Source organism: Rutilus rutilus (assembly GCF_951802725.1).
Source record: "Rutilus rutilus genome assembly, chromosome: 3".
Taxonomy (NCBI): domain Eukaryota; kingdom Metazoa; phylum Chordata; class Actinopteri; order Cypriniformes; family Leuciscidae; genus Rutilus; species Rutilus rutilus.
Genome location: NC_140211.1, coordinates 40,263,573 through 40,288,575, shown reverse-complemented (window position 1 = coordinate 40,288,575; position 25,003 = coordinate 40,263,573). Strand labels below are relative to the sequence as shown.

The following is a 25,003-nucleotide window of genomic DNA, read 5'->3' as shown; positions in this document are numbered from 1 at the left end:
TGCAAGACGAGGGTTGGCTGATGCACTGACAGAGTAGGCATGTGCACATTGTGTTTGTTATGTGGTAGCGTTTACGGGTGACGCTCGGAGATCTTTAAGTGTTTGCACAAGATCCTCAGTGAGAGAAGTGAGATGGTTCAGCTGATGGTGATGTAGAGATAATTGCGTGGCTTGGGCAGAAAGCTCAGTGGAAAAGTGCATGATAGCCGCTGGATCTTGTGGTGGCGAAGTCTTCTGTTGTAACGAGGCAGACTCAGAGAGATCCATTTGCAGCTTTTATTAAGAATAATCAAAACAGGCAAGGTCATCAATAGCAGACAGGGCAATGCAGAGAAGACAGAGACAAACCAGGTAGACGAGCTCGGGGTCAGGGCAGGCAGCAACAATCAAAGTCCCGTAAACAATCCAGGTCAGGGCAGGCAGCAAGGGTTCAGCAGAAATAAGCAGTCCAAGATCAAACACGGGGAAATAACGCTCAGAGATGATGGCCGGGGCAAATCAAGACTTCGCAATGTGTGTGTGTGTGGAAGTGGCTTATATGTGTGTGTAAATGAGATGCAGGTGTGTTGTGCAATCAGTCCCAGGTAAGAGGCATTATGGGAATTGGAGTCCGGTGAAAAGGTAATACTCTGGCGATGGCTCCCTCCGGTGGTGAAGAGGAGGTGGAGAGGAAGCCTGCTCTGTAACAGGGACATTCTAATATGCATTAAGCCACATTTAGTGGTCTTATAAGTACTTCAGTGTCAGCTGAAAGATTTTTTTTAGCCTACACTTTAGTCATGCACTAGATCAGATGTGTAACTTTAGGACAAGAGCAGTGCCATAAACATGCATTTGAAAACATGGTTATTAAAAACTGAATCAAATCATTTCCAAACATAGTTTCAATAAGCAACATGGTGATTTAACCCACAGCTTGGTCTTTTTTATTGCTTGTCTGTCAATCAGTTTGTTGACATGTCAGATTATTTCTCTGTCAACAGAAAAATATTTGAATTATTCATCACAACAAGAGAGCACTTGTGGATAAATGATAATGTTACACTCATGTCCAACATCAAAGCAGCTGTCTTTCACAACCTCTCAACTTGTGATGTGTAATTAGATTGTCTTGTCTATCTGTTAATTCTCCCTTTCTACTCTAATGAATATATTCATAACACTGAATGCATAATGTGCATAATCAATATTGAAGGGAAAGAAGTGGAGGCTGTTATCACAAGTGAATAGTAGCAGGTTGCTAAGGAACAGAACACAGAGAGTGGCAGTAAGAAAGAAGTGTGCATTACAAAGTTAACACTTTGTAGTGTGCCTACTTATCATCATTTTGTATTTATTGTTTGAACTGTTTAAAATTGGTTGAACTGACCAACTTTACAGTCTGTCAGTAAACGACATATTATCTTGTCTTTTCTAATACTGTCATATTCAAACTAATTTCAACAGTTCTGAATCATCATAGAAGACCTGATGTACAGTACATCAGCAGTTTAACCAAACATTTTTCTTTTTTATAAAGCACTTGCAAAAATGTATGTTACTTTGATGTTTATACATTTAACAAGGATTGTGTTGATATTTTTGGTCAAATATATGCTATTTTAAAATGCTGTCATTTGTCATTCATGTGTCAATGACAAATGTTCAATGTTCTCATAGGTTTTTGATGACAATGATGGCAACACTGACACCGGTGTATATGAGTTGATGGGCAGAGCAGGTATGTAAGTGAAAATATGAATATTTTGTATATTTAATCAATATCATGAGCAAGAATGCTATACTTTCGAATATCAGCTGATACTCAGACCAGTAGCAAGTGTAACATTGCTTATACAATTCCATAAATAAAAAGTTACAGTTTTTCTTAATTGCTTTGGCTAATTTTTTTAACAGTCTTAACATTCTCAATGGAAGTGAAATAATGACAAATGTATTTAAAAAAAAAAAAAAAAAAACTTGTTGAATACTCCAGGATTCCCCAACAACTCTTAATGTGAAAAATGCTTAATATGGCATAATGGACTAATACAAGACCAAACTCAGTATAAACATTATTAATAGTGCACACTATATTCAGGTAAGCAGATGCACTCAGAATATGAACTTAACATGCAAGGTTTCAAGTTTCCCTCCTATATAAACCTGTTGTAAAGAAAACGCTTAACGCGTCTTATTAGACATACAGTAATAAAGATCAAATTCAGTATAAACTTTATCTACAATATACACACTATATACTATATACAACAAGCAGATGAGCACAGAAAGTGCTTTGCCGTAGAAAATCATTAAATCTTAAAAAAAAAAAAAAAATTTTTTTTATCTTTGTTCAAAAGTTATGATGTTGCAAACTTAACGAGATAGACCCAAAATTGATTTAGAAGCTGTATCTCGGACAAAGTTTGATCAGTCGAAACAAAATTGGTACACTTCATCGGAAGCATGATCTGAGGTTCCATGCCAAATTGGGAACAGCGCCACCTACGGGTCATGAGATATGAAAAATGGCTATTTTGGCCAATAACTTTTGAAAAGTTTGTCAGAAAATCATAAATGTGGTATCTATGGATTCCTTGCGTCATGCCGAATCCGTGGATACCGATTTTGCCAGGATGGGATGTACCACGTGTCCGCCATTTAGAATTTTGTCATAATTTGCAATAACTATTTGACATATCTTCATAAAATTTAGTATGGATCATCGACACAATGTCCTGAAGGTACATGAGAAGATTGAATACAGCGCCACCTAGTGTTCCATATATATAAGGTCTTTTGCAAAAACGCTTATAACTTTTGAAAACATTGTTCAAATTTTGATTTCTTCATGTCATTATGTTCCTTGGCTTATGATGATTCCGACGATATCTCATGTGTCATTTTCCAACAATGTGACTGTCCGCCATATTGGAGCAAATGAAAAACAGTTTTATCGCTACTCCTCCTTCAAATTTTGCTCAATTTTGCCCAAAATTTGATCAGATGTTCTTTTGATCACAGAAATGACTGAACGGATTTTTGATATTCGCTACCGTTCCCGAGATATTCGTCTCCGAATTTGACCTAGCCTGTGTTTGTTGCCTTATGCTAGTTAGCTTAGCATAATAATTGATTAGCATGCTAACCAGATGCCATTCTTTCTTATGTGGCTCTTCAGCTATCAGGATAACCATATGCTACATTAGCATTAAGATAGCTTAGCATGCTAATCTCGTTAACATGATTTTGTGTGTTTATTCTTACACTGAAGCCTCTCCTCTGCAGCTTTGTAATTTACGTCCTCTGAGTGGCGCAAGTTGCTAAACCACGTGTCATGAATCCCGAACCATTCCGGTTGTGGGTTTGAGTCCTGTGAGGGACAAGTTTAAAATTGTGTATAAAGTTGTCATTTCAATTCCTTGATTATCTGGGTAAGAGCTGTACTAATGTTTCTTACACTGGGATTATAAACAAGTGTGTTTTTTTCTACATTCTGTGTTCGTTCTCATCAGAACTTCTGTTCATTTTGATTTCATCCTATCTGTACTTCTGAACCCATCTGTTCTTCATGTACATTCTATTTCTGCTGTTTTTGCTCTTCCGGCTCTGCACTGCTGTTGGTGCTTAAATGCTTGCTGCACTGCTGTGCTTACAGGACTTGCTGTGCTGCTGTACTTGATGTGCTGCTGTGCTTGCTCTGCTAGCTGTACTTGCTGTACTTGTAGCTTGCTGTACTTGGTCTGCTTGCGGTGCGTTTAAGGACTTGGCCCCGGATTGCTGCTTGCAGCTATATTTATTATTATTATTTTCAAATACATGTTTCAAATACATTTGTCATTATTTTTAGTCATTAGTTTTGTGGGACATCACAACTCTGTTTGTGAATAACTCGCCCTAAACGTTTAATTTTGTGTAGCTAAATGATATTGTGTATTACAACAGTAGGTAAAAGTTTACTGGGAAAACTGTAGTACACATTCAAATAATATGCACATTTCTATTTATACAGAACATTTATTTTGTTACATGTTAACATTCCCATTTGCAGGTCAATTTTACACACTTCTTACATGTAAATCTTACAAATATAGTGAACAAAAAAATTGCCAGAAAATGACCTCCCTATATATGCTTCCAAACTTGATTGGTTGATTGGTAAGATTTTGATTCCTATTTTATTACTATAGCAAGTCATTTGCCAATTTTACATTCCATGTCATACACATTTGTAGAACATACTTGAATGTTGACAGATTTTGACAATCGAATTGATCATTTTGCATGTGATGACTCACGAATTAATGAAAGAATGTTTAGAAGTTGTGACAACGTTACTGAGAATCAACTCGTCAGTTGTAATTAGAAAGTTATGTGCATTTAGTTATTGAGAAAATTACTCTTTTATGCCAAAACACATGCAACACACAAGGAACTAATAGTTAAAAACAAGAAATGTATTGTTTTGAGAAAATTTCATTTGAGAATTGAGTCAAGGGAATTGTGAAACACAGTAATTTATTAACTTTTTAGACACAATATTCCCAGTTACTTTTTTTATTTTTCCTTTTGTCAGTGAACATAGTTACAAAAGAACCCACAGCAAAATTAACCGCTGCTCCTCTGAGCAACACACAGTGGTGTTTCACCGTGATTGAGCGTTTTTTTAAACAAATCGAATGAGTGAATGATTCAGTGGCTCACTCATTAAGACAGTAATTTGAGTATTTCTCGATTAGATGGCTGCATACCTCAGTTCCAACATCATCAAGCATCTTAGAAGGATGTCTCAATTTGTAGTATCCTTGAAAGGAAGCCTTCATTTCACTTCCTTCATTCAGCATTTCAGTCACGAAAAATAATTTGCGGAGTCAGCACAGAGGTTGCCCAAGTTCATTATGAAATTCAAAACATTTTTATTTTGCTGTTCTGTAAATTAATCATAATGCAAAACTGCCCAAGTTGTACATCTCTGGAAGACAACAGAGGATTGTCATTCACTGTATTGTATTAATAAAAGTAAGATCATATAAATACAGACAATAAATTTACCCCTGCTGTTCTTTACACAGATAATCTTCGGGTGGGTGATCCTAATGAGGAACAGCAAAACAATGAAGATGAGAATGTCTATTCTCCTCTGGGTAGAAATGAGGAAGAGTATGACACCATCCTTACATCCAGCAGCCCTGTGGTAATAGTGAACCGCCCCCCTGCACCGACCCCACGGCCTGATTCACTTCCCACCCCGGAGGACAAGACTCCTTTCATTGCACAAGGTTTGAATTTTCTATTTTAATTAAGATCAAGAAATGATTATTATTATTTATGCAGAGTTTGTTTTTGTCATTGGCCAATTGAGGACCTTTAATGGATTGGTGACACTGACAGCAAATTCATTTATTCAATATCTGTTGTGACATCAAAACATATAAAAAAATGTATTCCAAGAGCTGATGCTTGTCTAAATGATTCCTTCAATTTTGCATATTACAATGGATGGTGCCACTGTGCTGACCCAGTTCAGTCAGTTCTCAGTGTTTATTAATACTTAATATTTCAGACTGTTATTTCCCCTATCATCCTTTAATAGACTGGGAGAAAAGAGACCTTAATATGGACCGTTCATCACAGGCAGCATTCTAAAATGTTCAATTTCAGTTTCATTAATAATTAATTTAGATGAAGGTGCCAAGTGACTTGTATTGTTAGAGCTTTATAAATAATTTACAAAGTTCTTGAGCTGTATTCATAAAGCATAAAAGAAGCAGTACTCTTCCTAGATCACAATCATTTTAGCTTCTTATGACCGAAAGATATCATGAACAGCAGTATTCAACCCTTTTAGACATTCCTTGCAAATTCAGAGCATGATTCCAGATAGAACTTTTGTCTTATTTTTGTGAAACAATAAAACACGCAATTGCTGCATCACCTTTGACCAGCACTCACAGAGGAACAATTGCTTAGCAACTAAAAGTTACAACACATCAAGTGTCCACAGCCATGTCTCTAGCTAATTGCCACTGTTTCTTTGGAGGCATACAGCATTTTTAATAGCCTTATATTTGTCACTATTCTCATATTTAACACTAGAGTCTGAGCAGCAAAGCCTAGTGTTTGTGTGTATGAGCCAGTTTTTTTCAGGACCACTATCATCAAATACGATTGACAGTTAGCATACAGTTTGGATTGGCGGTATGGTTCTGTTCTGGGAAAGAACTCCCTGCGGATCCATGCAGCCTAGCATGGATAAGAGCAGGGCAAGCAGCAATAACCCCCCTTTGGATAAACAGAACAGAACCAACATGAATGTGTTGCAGATATCATTAATTAATTTTATTGTACAACATAATTAGAGAATGTTAGTCTGATTCAGGGGGAATCAGAATGCCAAATCCTGACTGACGAGAGGAGGAGCTGGGGATGGAGGAGGGAATTGGTACCTGAGAAATATGATAGCTATTGATAATACTGAAGGAGCTTATATGTATACAGTGATAGGAGTCGTATTCCTATAGGTAGACATGGATCAGCTGAGAGTCAGCTGATGTGAGCTTGACTAACTTGGCCTGCTAGAACTGATGCTATGCTTGATATATGTGTCCTTTGAACGACACTGTAAGGCAAAGCAACAAGATATATTTACAACACTATCAGAAGCTATTTTGCATGAAACAGCTAGTGTTGCTATGGTCGCCTTGTAATAGCCTCATATTTTAATGCAGAGATGAAAACATATGTACTGCAATGACTCACATTCAGAAAACTGATGAGGTGAGAGCCAAGTCGAGTACAACTCAAGAGCTTAAGAACTGTTCTTATTTTCAAAGAATCAGAATCAGAATCAGAATCAGAAAGAGCTTTATTGCCAAGTGTGCTTGCACCCACAAGGAATTTTTCTTGGTACTGAAGCTTCCAGTGCACATATACAAATACAAATACAACAAGAACATAGTAATACAAATTCTAAGAATGAAAATATATAAAAAATAAATAAAAATAGTATAAAAGTAAAAAAGTAGGGTCACAGTTGGGTTTAGTCTGAATAAACATTTACAGATTATGAACATATTTACAGTATTTTGAGTAGTATGAATAATATAAATATCACCTGAATTAGAGAATATTACACTAGACAGTGGGAGTCTAGCGCATGTTACAGATTATAAACATATTTACAGTATTTTGAGTAGTATGAATAATATAGATATTAATATCACCTGAGTTTATTGCACTAGACAGTGGGAGTATTGCACTTACAGGCATATGCTTTGGGGGGCATGTTAAGTGTTCAGAAGGGAAATGGCCTGTGGAAAGAAACTGTTCCTGTGCCTGGAAGTTCTTGTGGCCAGTGATCTGTGTCGCCGTCCTGACGGTAACAGTTCAAACAGGGGGTGTCCAGGGTGAGTGGAGTCTGTGATGATTTTACCTGCTCTCTTCCTCACTCTGGAAGAGTACAGGTCCTGGAGGGTTGGCAGGGGGGCACCAATAATCCTCTCTGCAGTCCGGACTGTCCGTTGTAGTCTCCTGATGTCCGATTTGGTAGCTGAACCAAACCAGACAGTGATGCAAGTGCTTAAAACAGACTCAATGACGGCTGTGTAGAACTGGATCAGCAGCTCCTGTGGCAGATTGAACTTCTTCAGCTGGCGAAGGAAGTACAGTCTCTGCTGGGCCTTTTTCACAATGGAGTCAATGTGATTTGCCCACTTCAGGTCCTGGGAGATGGTAGAGCCCAGGAACATGAATGACTCCACTGCTTCCACAGTGCTGTTCATGATGGTGAGAGGGGGGAGTGCTGGGGTGTTTCTCCTGAAGTCCACGATCATCTCCACTGTTTTGAGTGTGTTCAGCTCAAGGTTGTTATAACTGCACCAGACAGCCAGCTGTTCAACCCCCAGTCTGTAAGCAGACTCGTCACCATTTTGGATGAGACCGATGACAGTGGTGTCGTCTGCAAATTTCAGGAGCTTGACAGAGGGGTCTTTAGAAGTGCAGTCATTAGTGTACAGGGAGAAGAGCAGTGGGGAGAGAACGCACCCTTGGGGGGCGCCAGTGCTGATGGTGAGGGTCCTGGATGTGAGTTTCCCCAGTCTCACTAGCTGCTGCCGGTCCGTCAGGAAGCTGGAGATCCACTGACAGATTGTGGATGGCATGGAGAGCTGAGTCAGTTTGGCTGTGAGAAGATCAGGGATGATGGTATTGAAGGCCGAACTCAAGATGTTGCAGGATATAGTGCAGTCCCATGTTGACTGCATCATCCACAGACCTGTTTGCTCTGTAAGCAAACTGAAGGGGATCCATCAGGGGTCCGGTGATGTCCTTCAGATAGGCCAACACCAGTCTTTCAAACGACTTCATGACCACAGACGTGAGAGCGACAGGTCTGTAGTCATTAAGTCCAGTGATTTTTGTTTTTTTGGGAACCGGAATGATAGTGGAGCGTTTGAAGCAGCAGGGAACTTCACACTGCTCCAATGATCTGTTGAAGATCTGCGTGAAGACTGGGGCCAGTTGGTCAGCACAGGCTTTTAGACAAGCAGATGAGATGCCGTCTGGGCCTGAAGCTTTCCTAGTCTTCTGTTTTTTGAAGACTCTGCTCACGTCCTCCACACAGACCTTAAGCTCAGGTTGGATGGCAGAAGGGGGGAGGAGAGGGGTTGCAGGAGGTGATGGTGGATGTGTGAAGTGCACATCAGGGCGGGTGTGAGGTGTGAGTCTGGGCTTCTCAAACCTGCAATAGAATGCATTGAGAGTGTCAGCCAGTTGTTGATTCTCCACAGATGGGGGGGATGGGACTTGTAGTTGGTGATGTTCCTCAGGCCTCTCCAGACTGATGCCGGGTCGTTGGCTGAAAACTGGTTTTTCAGCTTTTCAGAGTAGCTTCTTTTAGCAACTCTGATCTCCTTTGTCAGTTTGTTTCTGGCCTGGTTATACAAGATTTTATCCCCACTTCTGTAAGCATCCTCTTTGGCATGACGAAGCTGTTTGAGTTTCCCAGTAAACCATGGTTTATCATTAGTGAATGATAAGAATGTCCTAGTAGGAATGCATGTATCCTCACAGAAACTGATATATGATGTTACAGTATCTGTGAGCTCATCCAGATCGGTGGCTGCAGCTTCAAAAACAGTCCAATCAGTGCAATCGAAGCAGGCCTGTAGATCCTGCTCTGCTTCGTTGGTCCATCTTTTTACAGTCCTTAATACAGGTTTAGCTGATTTCAGTTTCTGCCTGTAGGTCGGTATAAGATGAACCAAACAGTGATCAGAGAGCCCCAAAGCTGCCCGTGGGACGGAGTGATACGCATTCTTTATCGTGGTGTAACAGTGGTCCAATATATTACTGTCTCTGGTAGGACATGTAACATGCTGTCTGTATTTTGGCAGTTCACGGGAGAGATTTGCTTTGTTAAAATCCCCAAGAATGATTAAAAGAGAGTCTGGGTACCTTTGTTCCATTTCAGCTATATGTTCAGCCAGCTGTTGTAGCGCCGCGCTCACACACGCCTCTGGAGGAATGTAAACATTCGCGAGAATGAATGAGGAAAACTCCCGCGGCGAGTAGAAAGGTTTACAGTTTATGAAATGCGCCTCTAAATTAGGAGAGCACATCTTCTTCAGTGTTGTTACATCTGAACACCAACTTTCGTTAATGTAGAAACACAATCCACCACCTCTCGTTTTCCCCGTTAGTTCCGCGATGCGATCCGCTCGGAACAGCTGGAAGCCCGGCAGATGTAGTGCGTTGTCCGGTATGGCTTCACTCAGCCAGGTTTCAGTGAAGCACAGAGCAGCGGAGTTTAAAAAATCCTTGTTAGTGCGGGTGAGGAGAAGAAGTTCGTCCATTTTGTTAGGAAGAGATCGGAGATTCGCAAGATGAATACTGGGTAGTGCAGTGCGGAGGCCGCGCTCGCGGAGATTAACCAGCGCGCCGGCGCGCTTCCCGCGTTTGCGTCTGACCGCGCGTTTTAACAACACCGCTGCGCCTCCAACGAGAATGTCCAGTAAAACGTCTGAGTAATCAAAATCTGTAAAAAACTTGTCTGGTGTGTGTTTCCTAATGTCCAGAAGTTCGTCTTTGGTGAAACTGATAGGAAAAGAATGACTTGAAAGGTGTCATGAAGTACACTGAAAGTGTTGTGGAGAGAAGAATTTTAAAAGTAATTGTGTTTAAATTTAAAATGGTCTAAAATCTCTCCGCAGTCAAGACTCTCTCTCTCTCTCTCTCTCTCTCTCTCTCTCTCTTTGTGCGCATGTGCGAAGCGAATGGTGAGAGTGAGTGGACAGCTGAGCGTGTGGTGAGTGCGAGGTGTTTGTGCCCGCTGTGGCTTCTTTTTCAAACTTTCAATTTTTATGTTGTATGTTTTTTTTTGTTTTTTTTGTTAAAACTGTATGTGTTGTGACTGGGTGATAAAAGGACTGTTAAAATTTTGAGGGCGTTTTACGCCGGTGTTTTCGTACATTATGGCGGCTCATACAGGTGGTGTTTTGGATTCCCTCACGCGTCGGCATGGAGTTAAAATCGTGGTGGCGGGCAGTGCAGAGGAATGTAGTTTAGCTGTTGAAAATGTGATTGGACATGCATGCGTTTTGGCTGCTTCAAAGATGAACAATGTAATTGTATTTTTTTTGAGCACGGTAGAAAAGGCAAATGAGGTGGTAGAAAAGGGCATTGAATTGAGGGGTTCATTTGCACCTGTACTTCCACTTTCTACACCAGCTAAAAAGATGACTTTGTCAAATGTTCCACCTTTTATCAAGGATGAAGTGCTAGCAAGAGAGCTTTCACGCTTTGGTAAACTTGTTTCACCTGTTAAGAAGATCGCAATCGCTAGTAAATCTGAACTGTTGAAACATGTCGTTTCTTTTAGAAGGTTGTAGCATCTGGACCAATCGGACAAACACAATTCATTTATTTAATGAACAATCCAGCAAACTCACTGTGAAACTTTCACCAAAAGCTAACATCCCAAGTGAAGCTAACACACTGGCAGGACGGTGTCTTGTTACAGGAAACACAGAGGGTTTTACGATCAAAAAGAATTTGGCCGCATGTGCAAGAGAGAGACAATGAGGAGACAGAAACAATCTTACATGCAGACTTCGCTGCATTAATCAGAAACGAACTGATCTAGAAATGAACATGCATCCCAGAAACTGTGAGAATGATTTACTGGCTTGTGTACCATTATGTATATACTTTGATATATATTTGATTATACAACCAAAACGGGACTCTCACTTAATTCTCGCTGAGAAGGAGAGATAAACCCTATTAATCATATCTATTCTATGTATAACCTCTTGAGAAATGTGTAGACATGTATCTAATTTTCCCACCTCATGATTTTCAGACTTTGTTGCATACTATGGTTTACCAAAATCAGATGTGTGGCGTGTTTGGTCTCTATAAACCCCAATCTGCGTCCCCAATTTGTTAATTTACATTACATTTTGCTAACTTTGTGACACATTAGAATTATATAAGAATCTTGAAGATTCTTTTCTTAAACACCCAATGAAAGTACACATTGCAAATGAGCATGCTTCAACAAAGGTCATAAAAAATACATTTTCCCTCCAAAGGAAGACACTTCTTATTGGCTCTTACACCTCCAAATGGGTGTGCCATCTTCACGCTTAACCCTTAATCACTCTTTGGGGTCAAAATGACCCCAATGGACTTTTCCTTCATTTTTTAAAAATGTTACCTTCATCTCAGGGGCATGAAACTCGGTGACTTTTCCTAAATAATCTATCTAAACATGCACAAAAAAACTGGGCTTGATTTGGATGTTCTAAAGGTGTGTAAAAAAAAATTCACCTTTTAAGGTCTTTGGGGTCAAAATGACCCCACATTGAAAATGAATGGGAAAATGAAAAAAAAAAGACTTTTTTTTATTTTGTTTGTCAAAAAAATAACAGTAAATCCATTATAAATCTGAAAAATTCTACAAATAAACCAAGGTCTGGTCCTAGAGCATAAATAAAAAGTAGAACGAACTTTCTATCTCATACACACACACTCACACACACACACAAACACACACACACATGTATGTGACTGCAACAGAGAGCATTTTCACAGAAATTGGCAATTAAAATAAACAACACTGGCATAAATCTAAAAAAAATTACATTTAAATGAAGGTCTGGTCCTAGAGCATAAACCCAAAGTGGAACGAACTTTCTATCTCATACACACACACAAACACACACATGTATGTCACTGGAACAGAGAGCATTTTTATAGAAATTGGCAAATAAAATCAACTAAACTGGCATAAATCTCAGAAAAAATTTCACATATGCAACATGGAGCTTGTTCCCACACACACACACACACACACACACACACACACACACACCCCACACACACACATTACAGTCATGTCATAGTGGTGACTTGTAGTGTTTCTGCAAATGTATGTATAATAATTTGCAAAAGCAGATAATTCAAAATATATCAGAAAACAACAACAAATTCTAACTCTGACAAAACTACATATTTTTTATGTATTTCAAAATGTTTAAATAAATATTCACAAAATATATATCATAAAGTTGTGAGGAGAAGTTGAAGCATCAAGAACAATGAAGTGAAAATGAATGAGTCTCTATGGCCCTCTATTGGATATATGTGGTCATTGCACTTTCTTTCTTTAACTATAATGTCTAAAGTTTTTCCACAAACCAGCAGGGGACCCCCTTCCCCCCCACTGGGCCCTGCAGGCCTCTGCAGGCCGAGTCAGACTGCCTTTCCTAAATCCAACCAAGATGAAAACGGACAACTCTTGCCTTAAGGATGCCGTGCGGTCCAGCGTGGCCTCAACAAACCCAGGGCAGGAGGCTTCGAAGCATCCAGGACATGTGCTCACTCCAGCATCAAGGACAACCTCAGGAGTTCAGGGAATTCATTCAACACGGACGAAGTCCCTCGCAAGTCTCACCATGTGCTCTTTGTGTCCTACCGGCCCAGAGCGTGTAGGCCACAATCTGCACTCCAGCCATGAGAACAGCGACAATACAAGTTCATCCTATCTTCTTCATGCAACGGAGAAGAAACGATTGCAACTTGCACCATGACTTTTGACCCTCACGGACCCACCAACGGACTCATTTTTCAACCACTTCAAGAATTGACCCTTCGCTAAGCCCCGCCCTCCTTAGTTACTGTTGCTACACCTGTCAAGCTTTTGCGTCTGGCACGTCTATTACAGTATGTATGCACCGGTTTCAGACATTCCCAAGGAGATAATTAGTCATTTTTGGCGAACAGGTGAAAATCTGAGAGAACAAAACAAAATGGACTACAGTATGCAGTATCCATGACATAATATGCAACCGATTAGAGAATAATTTAATCAAAATTGAAGCTAAAGCCTATAACGTTAATGTTAGGTCCCAGCGCAAGCAGCAGCCGCCTCATACGCTGACCATTCAAATGGGAAACACACAAATTATGGAAAAGCTATGTTCATGCACAGCAGGGTAAGTGAAATTTGAAAATATTCTAATATTTAGAAATCAAACAGCTTATCCATAAGTATTGTGGAATAAACACAAGACATTAGCCTGACCACTTTGCAATGATAACATTCTCCCGCTTATATTTTTAGCGCGCCAGGCTACTGCTCACACGTCGTGGGTCACATAAGTGACTACTGTTATGAACTGATTAAGTTTGCATACCAACCTTTTCCTTGGAGATCTCCGGCAAGCCCCCTGATGTTCCCTCCTTTTACTAACTACCTTTTACTTTTACTAGAACTAACACCGGGAGAGTCGCGATCGGATTGGTGTACTAGTTTGGCCGTCGATTAACAAAATGCTGAAACATATTTTTAAGTAACGTTAAGTTATGTCAGTGAGCCTCCGTCTTGCCTTTAATCACACTGCTTGATCCACGAGCTGGACAATAACTTTATTCTAGAGCTGCTATAAAGCCAAAACACTTTACTTTAAATTTCCTATTATCACTGTAAAACTGCTTTGGAACAATCTACATTGTTAAAAGCGCTATACAAATGAAGATGGCGCCCTCGCTCGAAAGCTTGCCAGACCTCCCGCGCCTAGTTACGGTTGCTAAGCCACGATTGGCCTGTGGCGGTTTTCGGGCGTGGCTTAGCGAAGGGTCAATTGTCCACGATTGCAACTGACCATGCAAGTATATCAATTTAATGAGGTGCTCTGAAAATGATCAGCTGATGGTTCTTTTCATACTGAAATAGATCTTGCTCCATAGTTCTATTTCCTGTTTCCGGTTCCACATCACTCACCCCTTTACCTATGCATGTATGTATGAATGTATGTATGTTTGTTTAGCGTTAGTTATGTTTGTGAGTTAGTTAATAAAGGACCACAATGGAAATAAGTCCTGGACTTTATTGTGTTTTTATCCTCGATTGTATCTGATGCCTTTTTGTTTTATGTTTAAGGCTTTCTTTATATAATTAAATAAATCAAATAAATCAAAATCAAATAAAACTTGTGCACAATATGGATGTGGTTTCTAAGTGTCTCTGCTTGCATACAAAATCCCTTTTACGATGTTGATCTTGTTACATGCTCTAAGTGCTGTAGGGGAGAGCGGGGTAAGTTGTCACACGGGTAAGTTGTCACACTGTCCATAACTCCAACACTAGAGGCTCTATCTCAAAAATCAAATAGCCACTTTATGTGACTTCTTCTTCTATAGTCAACTTCCTGTTCACATGTGGTCAAGATCACTGTAATCTGAGGTTAGCACAATTTTCTTATTTTTCTGCTTAAAAAGTAAAAAAAAATCACTTTACATTTTATGCAATACAACTTTGTTAGGTATGAATGTTTAAAATTATTATTTTGCACAAAATAGAGGAGACAGTAACGTGTCTTTTGGTACTTTAGCTAAAGTGATATGTTGAGCTAAACTTGAGATTTAGCCAACATTAGCTCACATGTCAATATGACAACAATATGACACATGACAACTTGCCCCTGTACAAATAAACACAGCCCCAGCACCAACCCTGTCCTGCCTAGCACGCCCAGTTGCTTCTGCTATCACCAGCTCACCCTTACCCAACAATGCTATTGCTGACAGTGGGCTACCAACTCCAGTGGACATCCGGCCATATCCAAAAGATGGCCCCCGAAAACCAGCCAGCAAAGGAAGAAAACGATGCAAATCAGCAATACTTACTGACACGCCAGTGAAGCAGCAACTAGAAATAGAAAAGAATAAGTCTCAATCTAGCAAAAAGCTGTTTCAAAAGAAAGGGAAGCAGAAATCTGGACCTATGAAAAACAAGGCAGCTACATTTACATTTAGTCATTTAGCAGACGCTTTTGTCCAAAGCGACTTACAAATTAGGACTAATTTAAGCGAGTCATTGTGAAGAGGCAAAAAAAAAAAAAAAAAGAAGTGCTCAAAATACGAAGTTCAGGCATTGTTCAGAGTAGCATATGCGTAAAATGTGTAAAATGCAACAATTGGGCCCATGATGCTTGCATCTCAGGCCAGGCAATTTATGTGTGTCAGAATTGTGACTCTGGAGATGAGTCCGATTAGTCAGATACAGGGCATCTGTTTTGTTGAGAGGTTAAGTTAAGCAGGTTATCTGCAGCATTCCATTCAGTTATCAGGATAGCCATAGAACGTTTGAGTTTAAAGTTCAAAGTAAAGTGGTTTTGCCACTTAATTGAAATGTGCATTATTTGGATTGAAATAATTGTTTTTCCAGGTTCTCCAGGCACGGATGTTTATATTTCCAGGTCTGTTTTGAGTTTAAAAGTTAAAATCAATATTCACAATTAAGTAGTTGTGTTCTTATTTTTTAGATAATCTAGTGTGACAACTTACCCACCCTAGTGTGACAACTTACCCGCCGGTGGGGCAAATTGTCACAAGTGCATACTCGCTATTCAACAGTCTACAACTCCGTAATGAGATAAGATATGAAGATGTTATGAATACAACATATGTGCCCAAGACTTCCTTCTTTCATTTGGTATGAGATTTATACCATTTTGATGTATGGTGCTCAGTAAATGTTAGATAGTGTGAAAAGTGTGACAACATACCCCGCTCTCCCCTACATGATAAGGAATAATTATTTTTCAGTGACCATGAAAGATATACTTTCCTTAGAATAAATTAATAATCAAAGAGTTCGTTGGAACTGATTAATTGATTGTAATATTAATTTGGCTTACCTCAAAGTTAATCGAATTAACTTACCCAAATATTAATAATTAATCATAATTGGTAATTATGGATTATTATTAATATTTCCCCTTTGAGCTAATATCGTTACATATTATGGTGGAGAATCTTGGGAATCGTATTAAACATTGTATGCAAGCAGACAGTAATCAATCATATGTTGTCCCATAAGTTTTATTAACATCTCATACATGCACGTACAAGTTTCTGATTAAATCAGCAAAACTATAGCTCGAATATGCCTTCCTACGAATGGCAGAAAGTTTCTCAATGCTATAATGCATGTTTAAATCGTACAATAAGAAACTCCTGATATTAGCGAAGCAATCCTAATTTCAGTTGTAAATCGAGCGTAAGCGTTCTCTGACGAAGAAATCTCAGATTAGCCGCGCGTATAAATGGTTCCTGATTTTAGCGAAGCAATCATAATTTCAGTTTTAAATCGAGCGTAAGCCTTCTCTGACGAAGAAACCTCAGATTAGCTGCACGTATAAATGGTACCAGAACTAATTAATCTGATCAATGGGCGAAGAAATCCCCATTTTCAGCATTTTTAAAGGTGACTGAGCGATGTTCCTCCTCTCCGATTAAGGCCTTATTATTCGTTACGTCATTGTATTCATATTAATATTAAACTGCTAAACCGCTCATATGAAACAATCGCGTCGAATTAGTGGTGTAAATTCTAGCCTAGCTAACTAGTAATTTGCCATTGTCTGTGAAAGAACGGTGCTGTTTGATTTGTGAAAGAATCACTTACATGCAACGTCATGTGTCTAAACTAGACTCAGTGCAAACTTTCAGCACAACGCGAGCGCTGCTCCGGTCGATTTGTGTTGTTGGTTGGCAGTGTGTCTGAAGTGCGAGCAGGCACTTCTGTTTACCTGAGAACAGCACCAATCTCACAGACCCTTGTGTAAACAAGTGAATGCGTGTAGCCAAAGCCAGCTCGCTAGCAACCCTACGCGCATACAAGTAAAGCCCCTTTACCTCGAGTGATAGCTTTTAGCGCCGACTAAAACTTAGACACGTGTGAGCGTAAAGTGTAACCTTTAAACCAAAGACTATAGACTGTGGACCTTGGCCCTTGAAACAAAGGGATAGTGATTTGAACACGAGTAACAAGAGTCAAAGCTCCTTGAGGCATTGAACCGAAGGAGTCAATTGCGTCACAAATGATTCTTTGTTTTGAAGCGCCCTCGCTGGCGACCCCTGCTGGTCAGAACCGTGTAAGTAGAGAAAACTCAACTCAATGAAACACCTTGAACAAACCAATCGCAAAGGTTTGATCAAAGGTGTAAACAAGTAATAGCAACGCATAATATGAGGTGTTTTTCCAAGGCACGTTAACTTAGTAAACTGTAGGGCTCGTGTTATGAATGCTTGGTCAATCAGACCAATAAGAGACTATTAAATTCGCCTCTTCCTTTTATCAAATGCGTCATTAAATGTGTATGAATCTAAAAAAGTGATACAAAATCACATAGAAATCAAACACACACTGGTTCACGAACCGTTGAAATTTAGAATAATTTCGAAACATCTATGACGCGCAACGAAGCCCGTTTACTGAAATCCCGTGACTTTAGCAGTCTGATACATGCTCAGAATCACTGATTTGAGACAAATGATTCACACTGGTTTCAGAGCTTCATGGAGCATGTCTCAGAGGCGGTTTAAACTACTCCATCCTCTCTCTCTCTCTGTCTCTCTCCTTTTCTCTCGACCCCCTCCCTTTTGGTTTCACTTTTAGTTGAAACCCATACCTTGGTTTTTATTTTGTGTTTCATTTTGTTCGACTTAAGCCTACCTTTTTTGTGTGTGTGTGTGTGTATGTATTCACACCTGTTAAGCCTGAATATTCCTATTCAGTTAAGTTGAATTTAATTAAATTTGAAATTTAATTCAATCAATTTGCGTATTCAATTTCCCTTTTAGTTACCAGGGCTATGAGGACAATCACTTTTTACTTTTGATTTTGATTTTATTTCAATTTATTTACTTACTTTATTTCAGCCTGAATTTCCATATTCAGCTAAATAAAGTTTAACTAAATTTGAAATTTTAATAAATCAATTATTTTCCTTTCCTTTAGTTTTTGAGCTATAAGGACATTCTACCTTTACTTATACCTTATCTTAGGTACTTCCTATCGACATCTTCCCTCTCTCTATAGGATTACAGTAGTTCTAGCAACTGTTGTTTCTGTAACTACCCAGGTCATTAGAATCCTAACCCCTGTCTGTGCTTTACCCCTCCTCACTCCTTAGCACCAAGTTAAGTACATGAAGTACGGTTAACGTAAACGCACAGTAGGCCCCAGACAGAACGGGAGACACTTCCCGCTGTTTCTTCTTCTTTTGACCTTGATGTTTGATGTGTCCCAACTAGCTTCGTCTAAAAGCAGCTTAACCCATACGTGACACCTGTTTACCTATGTCTCCTAGCTAAACTTAAATAGGTAAAACACTCCTTCCTTCCCTTTCCTTTCCGATTTCTATTGTTTCTATTTTGTTTTGCTCTATTTGCTACTCTCGTAGTAAAATATGTGAAAAGAACCATCAGTTTTGAGTAATAGTCTTGACATGTAAAAGTCCAGTCATCAGTCGACGCTGCTTAAAGCATGTCAACTAGATAATCAAAACCCTCGGGTTGTGTGCTCACCAACACTAAATTTAATGGCCCACATAGCTGTTCTCCCACAGAGCTTACCACCTCTGTAGAAACTTGCATTTGCCTTTGCCACTCCTCTCTTGTGATCCCACAAGTATGCCAGTAGGCCTCAGACATCCAGCCCTGCCACCCACCAGAACCACCTGGAGACCCGGCAGAGCAGCGTCCTCGACATCCTTCAGCCTGAAGCAGACAACGACCTGCCGAGGCAGAGAAGGGAACCGTTAGATGACAACAAAAGCGGATGTCTGACACCTAGCCTGAGCCACCAAAAGCTGACCATCATCATCTTCTCCTTGGCCACGCTCCCGCAGGCCTCAAACAGGAGGTAAATGAACTAACGCTGCCAGTCACAGAATTCCACAGAGAACGAACCCTGCTTGGCGTCAGCAGGCACAGGACAGATGCAAAGACCCTAACAGGGTGGGGCAACTGAAAGAGTTCACCAGTCTTCAGGCGGCTGACAGCTGCTGAGCACCTGCCAGATGGGTAAAGAACTGTCAATCAAAGAACTTAAAGAACTGGCTGAGCTCAAAGAGAGACACTAAAGCCATCAGTGTCCAGCCAGACCTGAAGTCCAAACACTGACTCAACAATGCTGCAACATTATAGACAAACGCAATGTGGTCCTGAACAGAACTGAAACAGTCCAACCACCTGCAAACGGACCCCACAAGAAAGATGTATCCTGCTAAACTTCACATCAGCTGCGTAAGCTCCCCCAGCCCTGCACAAAGGGGGGAGGAGCCAAACCCTCGGCCTGACATTCACCCGCCAGTGTCCTGAGAGCCTCTGCAGGTGCAGAGGAAAAGGTTTAATTCAGACAAACCCTGAAACGGCACATGAAGTGATACTAAAAGATCTCCAGCGAATGGTCAGTAACATCCCTGCCTTTACACCAGAGCTTGCAGGAGACCACGACATCCGCGCCTACCTGCGAGACATTGACTTTCACCTGCAATCTTTGATGAGTGTGCACCATCAAGATAGACTCTATCGGATCTGGATCACATCCAGCCCAGAGGTGCGACGCTTTCTCTGCATCCAGTCCAGTCCAAACATCCAGTCTAACTACCAGCAACTGGAAGAAGCCATCATAACAGGATTCTCAGACTTAAGAGTCTGAATGCAGACTGGGCACTGCCCAGACACCAAACAGACCTAAAAGTGCCTGTGCTACTACCACAGACTCCGAACGAGCTTACCCTGGAGCTGGCAACGAACCTGTGACAGAGGAAGACGCCAGCTCCAAGAACCATTTCTTCCAAAACCAGTTAGTCACCATTTCTGGCAGCTCCACGCAATGCCCACTCAACGATGTGTGACTTGACGCAGAATGCCTTTAACACACGAGGCCTCCTCAGAAGGGGTTCCTAAACCCCACTGACTCTGAACTGCAAAGATCAGAAGGCACACAGCACGACCATAATGCAAGCCGCTACTACAAAGTTCATAGTCCGCATAGGACATAGGACTTTTAAAGTAGATGAAAATGTGTGCTCAAAAGAAGCAGGAAGCTGCATTAGTAAAATTAGAATTTTACTGACTTAAAGAAAATCTTGAATGCATACGTAAGCCCCACGTGCCAACAGACTATGCACTGCTTTCGAACCATACAGACATTTGTATGGGGGTAAATTGATGCCAAAACCATTGAAAATGGACAGACTAAAAGTCACAAATAGATATTACAACTTGTAAATACAAAACACAATCTACAAATAGATTAAAAATCCGCAAACAAAGTCCTCATGATCCTCAAATGTAAAACAAGATCTACAAATAGATACAAAGTCCTCATACAAACTGTTTGTGATCCACAAATATAAAGCATGATCTACAAAAAGATTAAAAATCCACAAATAAACACATCCTGATTCACAAATAGAAATCAGTGACTTGTACTTGAAAACCAGAATTTGGATGAATGTAAAGTGACTTGTTTGCAGGTGAAGATCATGTTCTGTTTGTAGATTGTGTCACATTTGTTTTCAGAATTCTGACACTATTGTTTCGCTGTTGTGACAAAATAATGCCATAATCATTGAAAATGAAGAGACTCTGAGTCAAAAATGCATATTACAATTTGTAAACACAAACAAGATCTACAAATAAATTTTAAATCTGCAAACAAACTCCTCATAATCTGCAAATGTAAAACACAATCTGTAAATAGATTCCAAATCTGCAAACAAACTCCTCATGATCCGCAAATGTAAAACGAGATCTACAAATAGATTTAAAATCCACAAACAGACTCTTCATGATTCACAAATAGAAATCAGTGACTTGTACTTGACAAAACCAGAATTTGAATGAATGCAAAGTGATTTGTCTGCGCATGAGGGTCATTATTTGTTTGTAGATTGTGTTGCATTTGTTTTCAGAATTTTGGCACAACTGTTTCGCTGTTTTTCCCATTAAAAAATCTACAAATGCCCTCCTCACAATTTGCAAACAAACACAGTCTAACTTGTATTTTCAAACCACTGTAAAAAGACATTCTTACACATTCTGTGCAAAGCTCAGCATGCAAGTGTTGAATATGCGTTTGCAGATCACAGGGCATTCACAGATCCCTCTACACACGTTTGCAGATCACAGGGCATTTACAGATTCCTCTGCACACGTCTACAGATCTTCTTGGCACTATCTTTCCGCAGAGAGTGTGACTACGATCCACACGTGTAGTCAGCCAATCAGGGGTATTGCTTCAATGTGATGTCACGCCCCCTCAATAAGCCCTTTTCAAAATAAGAGCTCACTGCCATTTACCGTTGCCGGTGTTGTACCGAAATCAGACTCCCCGGACAAATCGCACTCTCTTTCGCATGCACGCGCAAGCGAGTTTAAATGCACTTCCTTTGCTATATTCATTTATCGATCGATTTTTCACACAGCAAGCACCCAGATCCTGCATGGAAGCTTAGTCTACACTTAAATAAATTAACAGAAAGTGAACTAGTGTGGATAAAAGATGCAAAAATAGATAGCTATCAAAACAAAACTGTTAATTTCACTTAATTTAACTGAACTTATCGTTTGTGTGTTAAACACGCTGTGGTTCATAGGAAAATATTGTATTACTCTCCCCATTGCACATGAATGTCATTAAAAATAATAATATTCAACCTTTTTTCACGAAGATAGGCTTTAAGAGGTCATCAAATACATATGTATGAGGCAAATACCTGTCTTTTTTTTTTTTTTTTTTTTTACTTTTTTTTTTTTTTTTTTTTTTTTGCTTAATTGCGTCTTAAACATAGAAATAAAACAAATTATTAGTGATAATTGAAAAAAGAATGTAAGAAACCTTAGACATTTTTTTTAATTAATAGTTATTTTCCAGCACATTAGGGCCCAGAAAAGCAGTATTTATTTAATTCATTCTTTCAATTTTACATCTTACATAGCCAGGGCCGTTATAGACATTAGGAGGCCTTAGGCAAAATTCATGTTGGAGGCCCCCACCCCCAATAAAAAAAAAAACACTTGAAACAAATATGATTCCTAACCTTTTTATTTATACAACATGTCATTTTTAAATTTAGTATATTTTTACTTACACAGTAGCCTAAGTTTGGACACATTGCTATTTTTAATGTTTTTGGATTTATTTGATCAAAAATACAGAAAAATAATATAGCCTAGTGAGTGAAATATTATTAAAATTTAAAATAATGGTTTTCTATTTTACTATACTTTAAAATATATTTCTGTGATGCAAAGCTGAATTTAGTGTCACGTGATCTTTCAGAAAACTTTATAATATTCTGATTTATTATCAAATGTTAGAAACGGTGCTTAATATTTATTTTATAACCTGAGATACTTTTTTTCAGGATTTTTTGATTATTAAAAAGTTGTTTTAAAAAAGTCTTCACTATCACTTTTTATATATTTAACACACCCTTGCTGAATATTCCTGTGTTTTTTGTTGTTTTTTTTTTCTGTATTTTTGATCAAATAAATGCAGGCTTGTAGAGCATAATAAGTAGGCCTAACGCCTAACTTCTTTCAAAACCATTAAAAATAGTAATGGGTCAGACTTTTTACCGGTAGCCTACTGTATAGGCTACGTATTAATCAAACTTTATCTAAGGTAATCTCTTTTTTGTTTATTGAAGATGTTATTGTTGTTGTTGTTATTATTATTTTGCTGTTTTATTCAATTTATTCACAGTTCCAGAATACCACTTCAGTAGAAGAACATAAGTGCTTTTATCATTTCTTCAGCTGCGGTATGGGCAGGATTTTTCCCTCCCATTTAATCAATATTGACTGCAGATATTGTCATATTATTAATATCAGTAATATTATAGGCTACTATTATGTATTGCATTGTTACCTTAAATATGCTATAGGCTACACAAATCAAGTGGAAGAGAAAGACACGATCGCTACTGAGCATAAAAAAAAAGAGCTTTTTTACTAGTCAGCTCCTGACGCGATGTTATTCATTGTAAGCGCAAATTCAAAGCGTTGCGTCTGGGCACATTAATGACGCTCGCGCTCTTTTAAACTCGTAATAAAGCAGTGAATGATTTTTGCACTGGTGAAATCAGTTGAACTCATTTTGTGTGAATGTAAACTGTACATGTTACTATACATCCAAATAAAATGTAGGCTATTTAATAATTTTATGATTATATATTTTTTAATATCCGATATATTGTTTTATTTTAAAATATTTTAATAATAATTCATATAATAATTTAATAATAATTAAAAAATATGGTTTACTTGGAAATTGGTTTTATGATAAATATTATTTTTATTATTAGTATTATGATAGATATTTTTTATTTTATTTATTTTGAAAATATATTTTAATAATATATACTCTTATATATTAATTTACGAATAATTAAAAATATACATATATAGTAGTATAATGTCGAATTCATCGGGCGGATGTGCACTTGTGAAAATCGCGCGCGCTAATTCATTCCAGGCATAGCTAACGGTAGCCTACCTTGTTTGCACACTTAATTATCACGTTGTTTTTCCAATGGATCCTGGGATTTACGAAGAATTATTTTTATTTATTTTTTGGTTAAAAAAAGGACACCTGACCGCAAAGCAATTGCTCCAGCTATTTTAATTGTATATCCATAAGCTATGTAAAATTGAAATATTTTTTCATTATTATTAAATTCTTATGTTTATTATATTAATATAATAATATTAATAATATATCATAAAACTACTTTCTAAGTAAAACTATATACATATATTTTAATGATTATTAAATTATTATATTAATTATTATTAAAATATTTTAAAATAAAACAATATATCGGATATTAAAAAAATATATAATCATAAAATTATTAAATAGCCTACATTTTATTTGGATGTATAGTAACATGTACAGTTTACATTCACACAAAATGAGTTCAACTGATTTCACCAGTGCAAAAATCATTCACTGCTTTATTACGAGTTTAAAAGAGCGCGAGCGTCATTAATGTGCCCAGACGCGACGCTTTGAATTTGCGCTTACAATGAATAACATCGCGTCAGGAGCTGACTAGTAAAAAAGCTCTCTTTTTTTATGCTCAGTAGCGATCGTGTCTTTCTCTTCCACTTGATTTGTGTAGCCTATAGCATATTTAAGGTAACAATGCAATACATAATAGTAGCCTATAATATTACTGATATTAATAATATGACAATATCTGCAGTCAATATTGATTAAATGGGAGGGAAAAATCCTGCCCATACCGCAGCTGAAGAAATGATAAAAGCACTTATGTTCTTCTACTGAAGTGGTATTCTGGAACTGTGAATAAATTGAATAAAACAGCAAAATAATAATAACAACAACAACAATAACATCTTCAATAAACAAAAAAGAGATTACCTTAGATAAAGTTTGATTAATACGTAGCCTATACAGTAGGCTACCGGTAAAAAGTCTGACCCATTACTATTTTTAATGGTTTTGAAAGAAGTTAGGCGTTAGGCCTACTTATTATGCTCTACAAGCCTGCATTTATTTGATCAAAAATACAGAAAAAAAACAACAACAAAAAACACAGGAATATTCAGCAAGGGTGTGTTAAATATATAAAAAGTGATAGTGAAGACTTTTTTAAAACAACTTTTTAATAATCAAAAAATCCTGAAAAAAAGT

At 38.4% G+C, this 25,003-nt stretch overlaps 1 protein-coding gene across 1 annotated transcript in view; it reads left to right on the top strand.

The window, feature by feature from the left end:
* LOC311287329 (B-cell scaffold protein with ankyrin repeats-like) overlaps positions 1-25,003 on the top strand; it is a 122,570-nt gene that overhangs the window by 69,899 nt on the left and 27,668 nt on the right. Inside the window, exons 8-9 of the mRNA XM_084404077.1 lie at positions 1,660-1,720; positions 5,052-5,258. Coding sequence (XP_084260203.1) covers positions 1,660-1,720; positions 5,052-5,258 — 268 coding nt within the window. The remainder of the gene's footprint in view (positions 1-1,659; positions 1,721-5,051; positions 5,259-25,003) is intronic.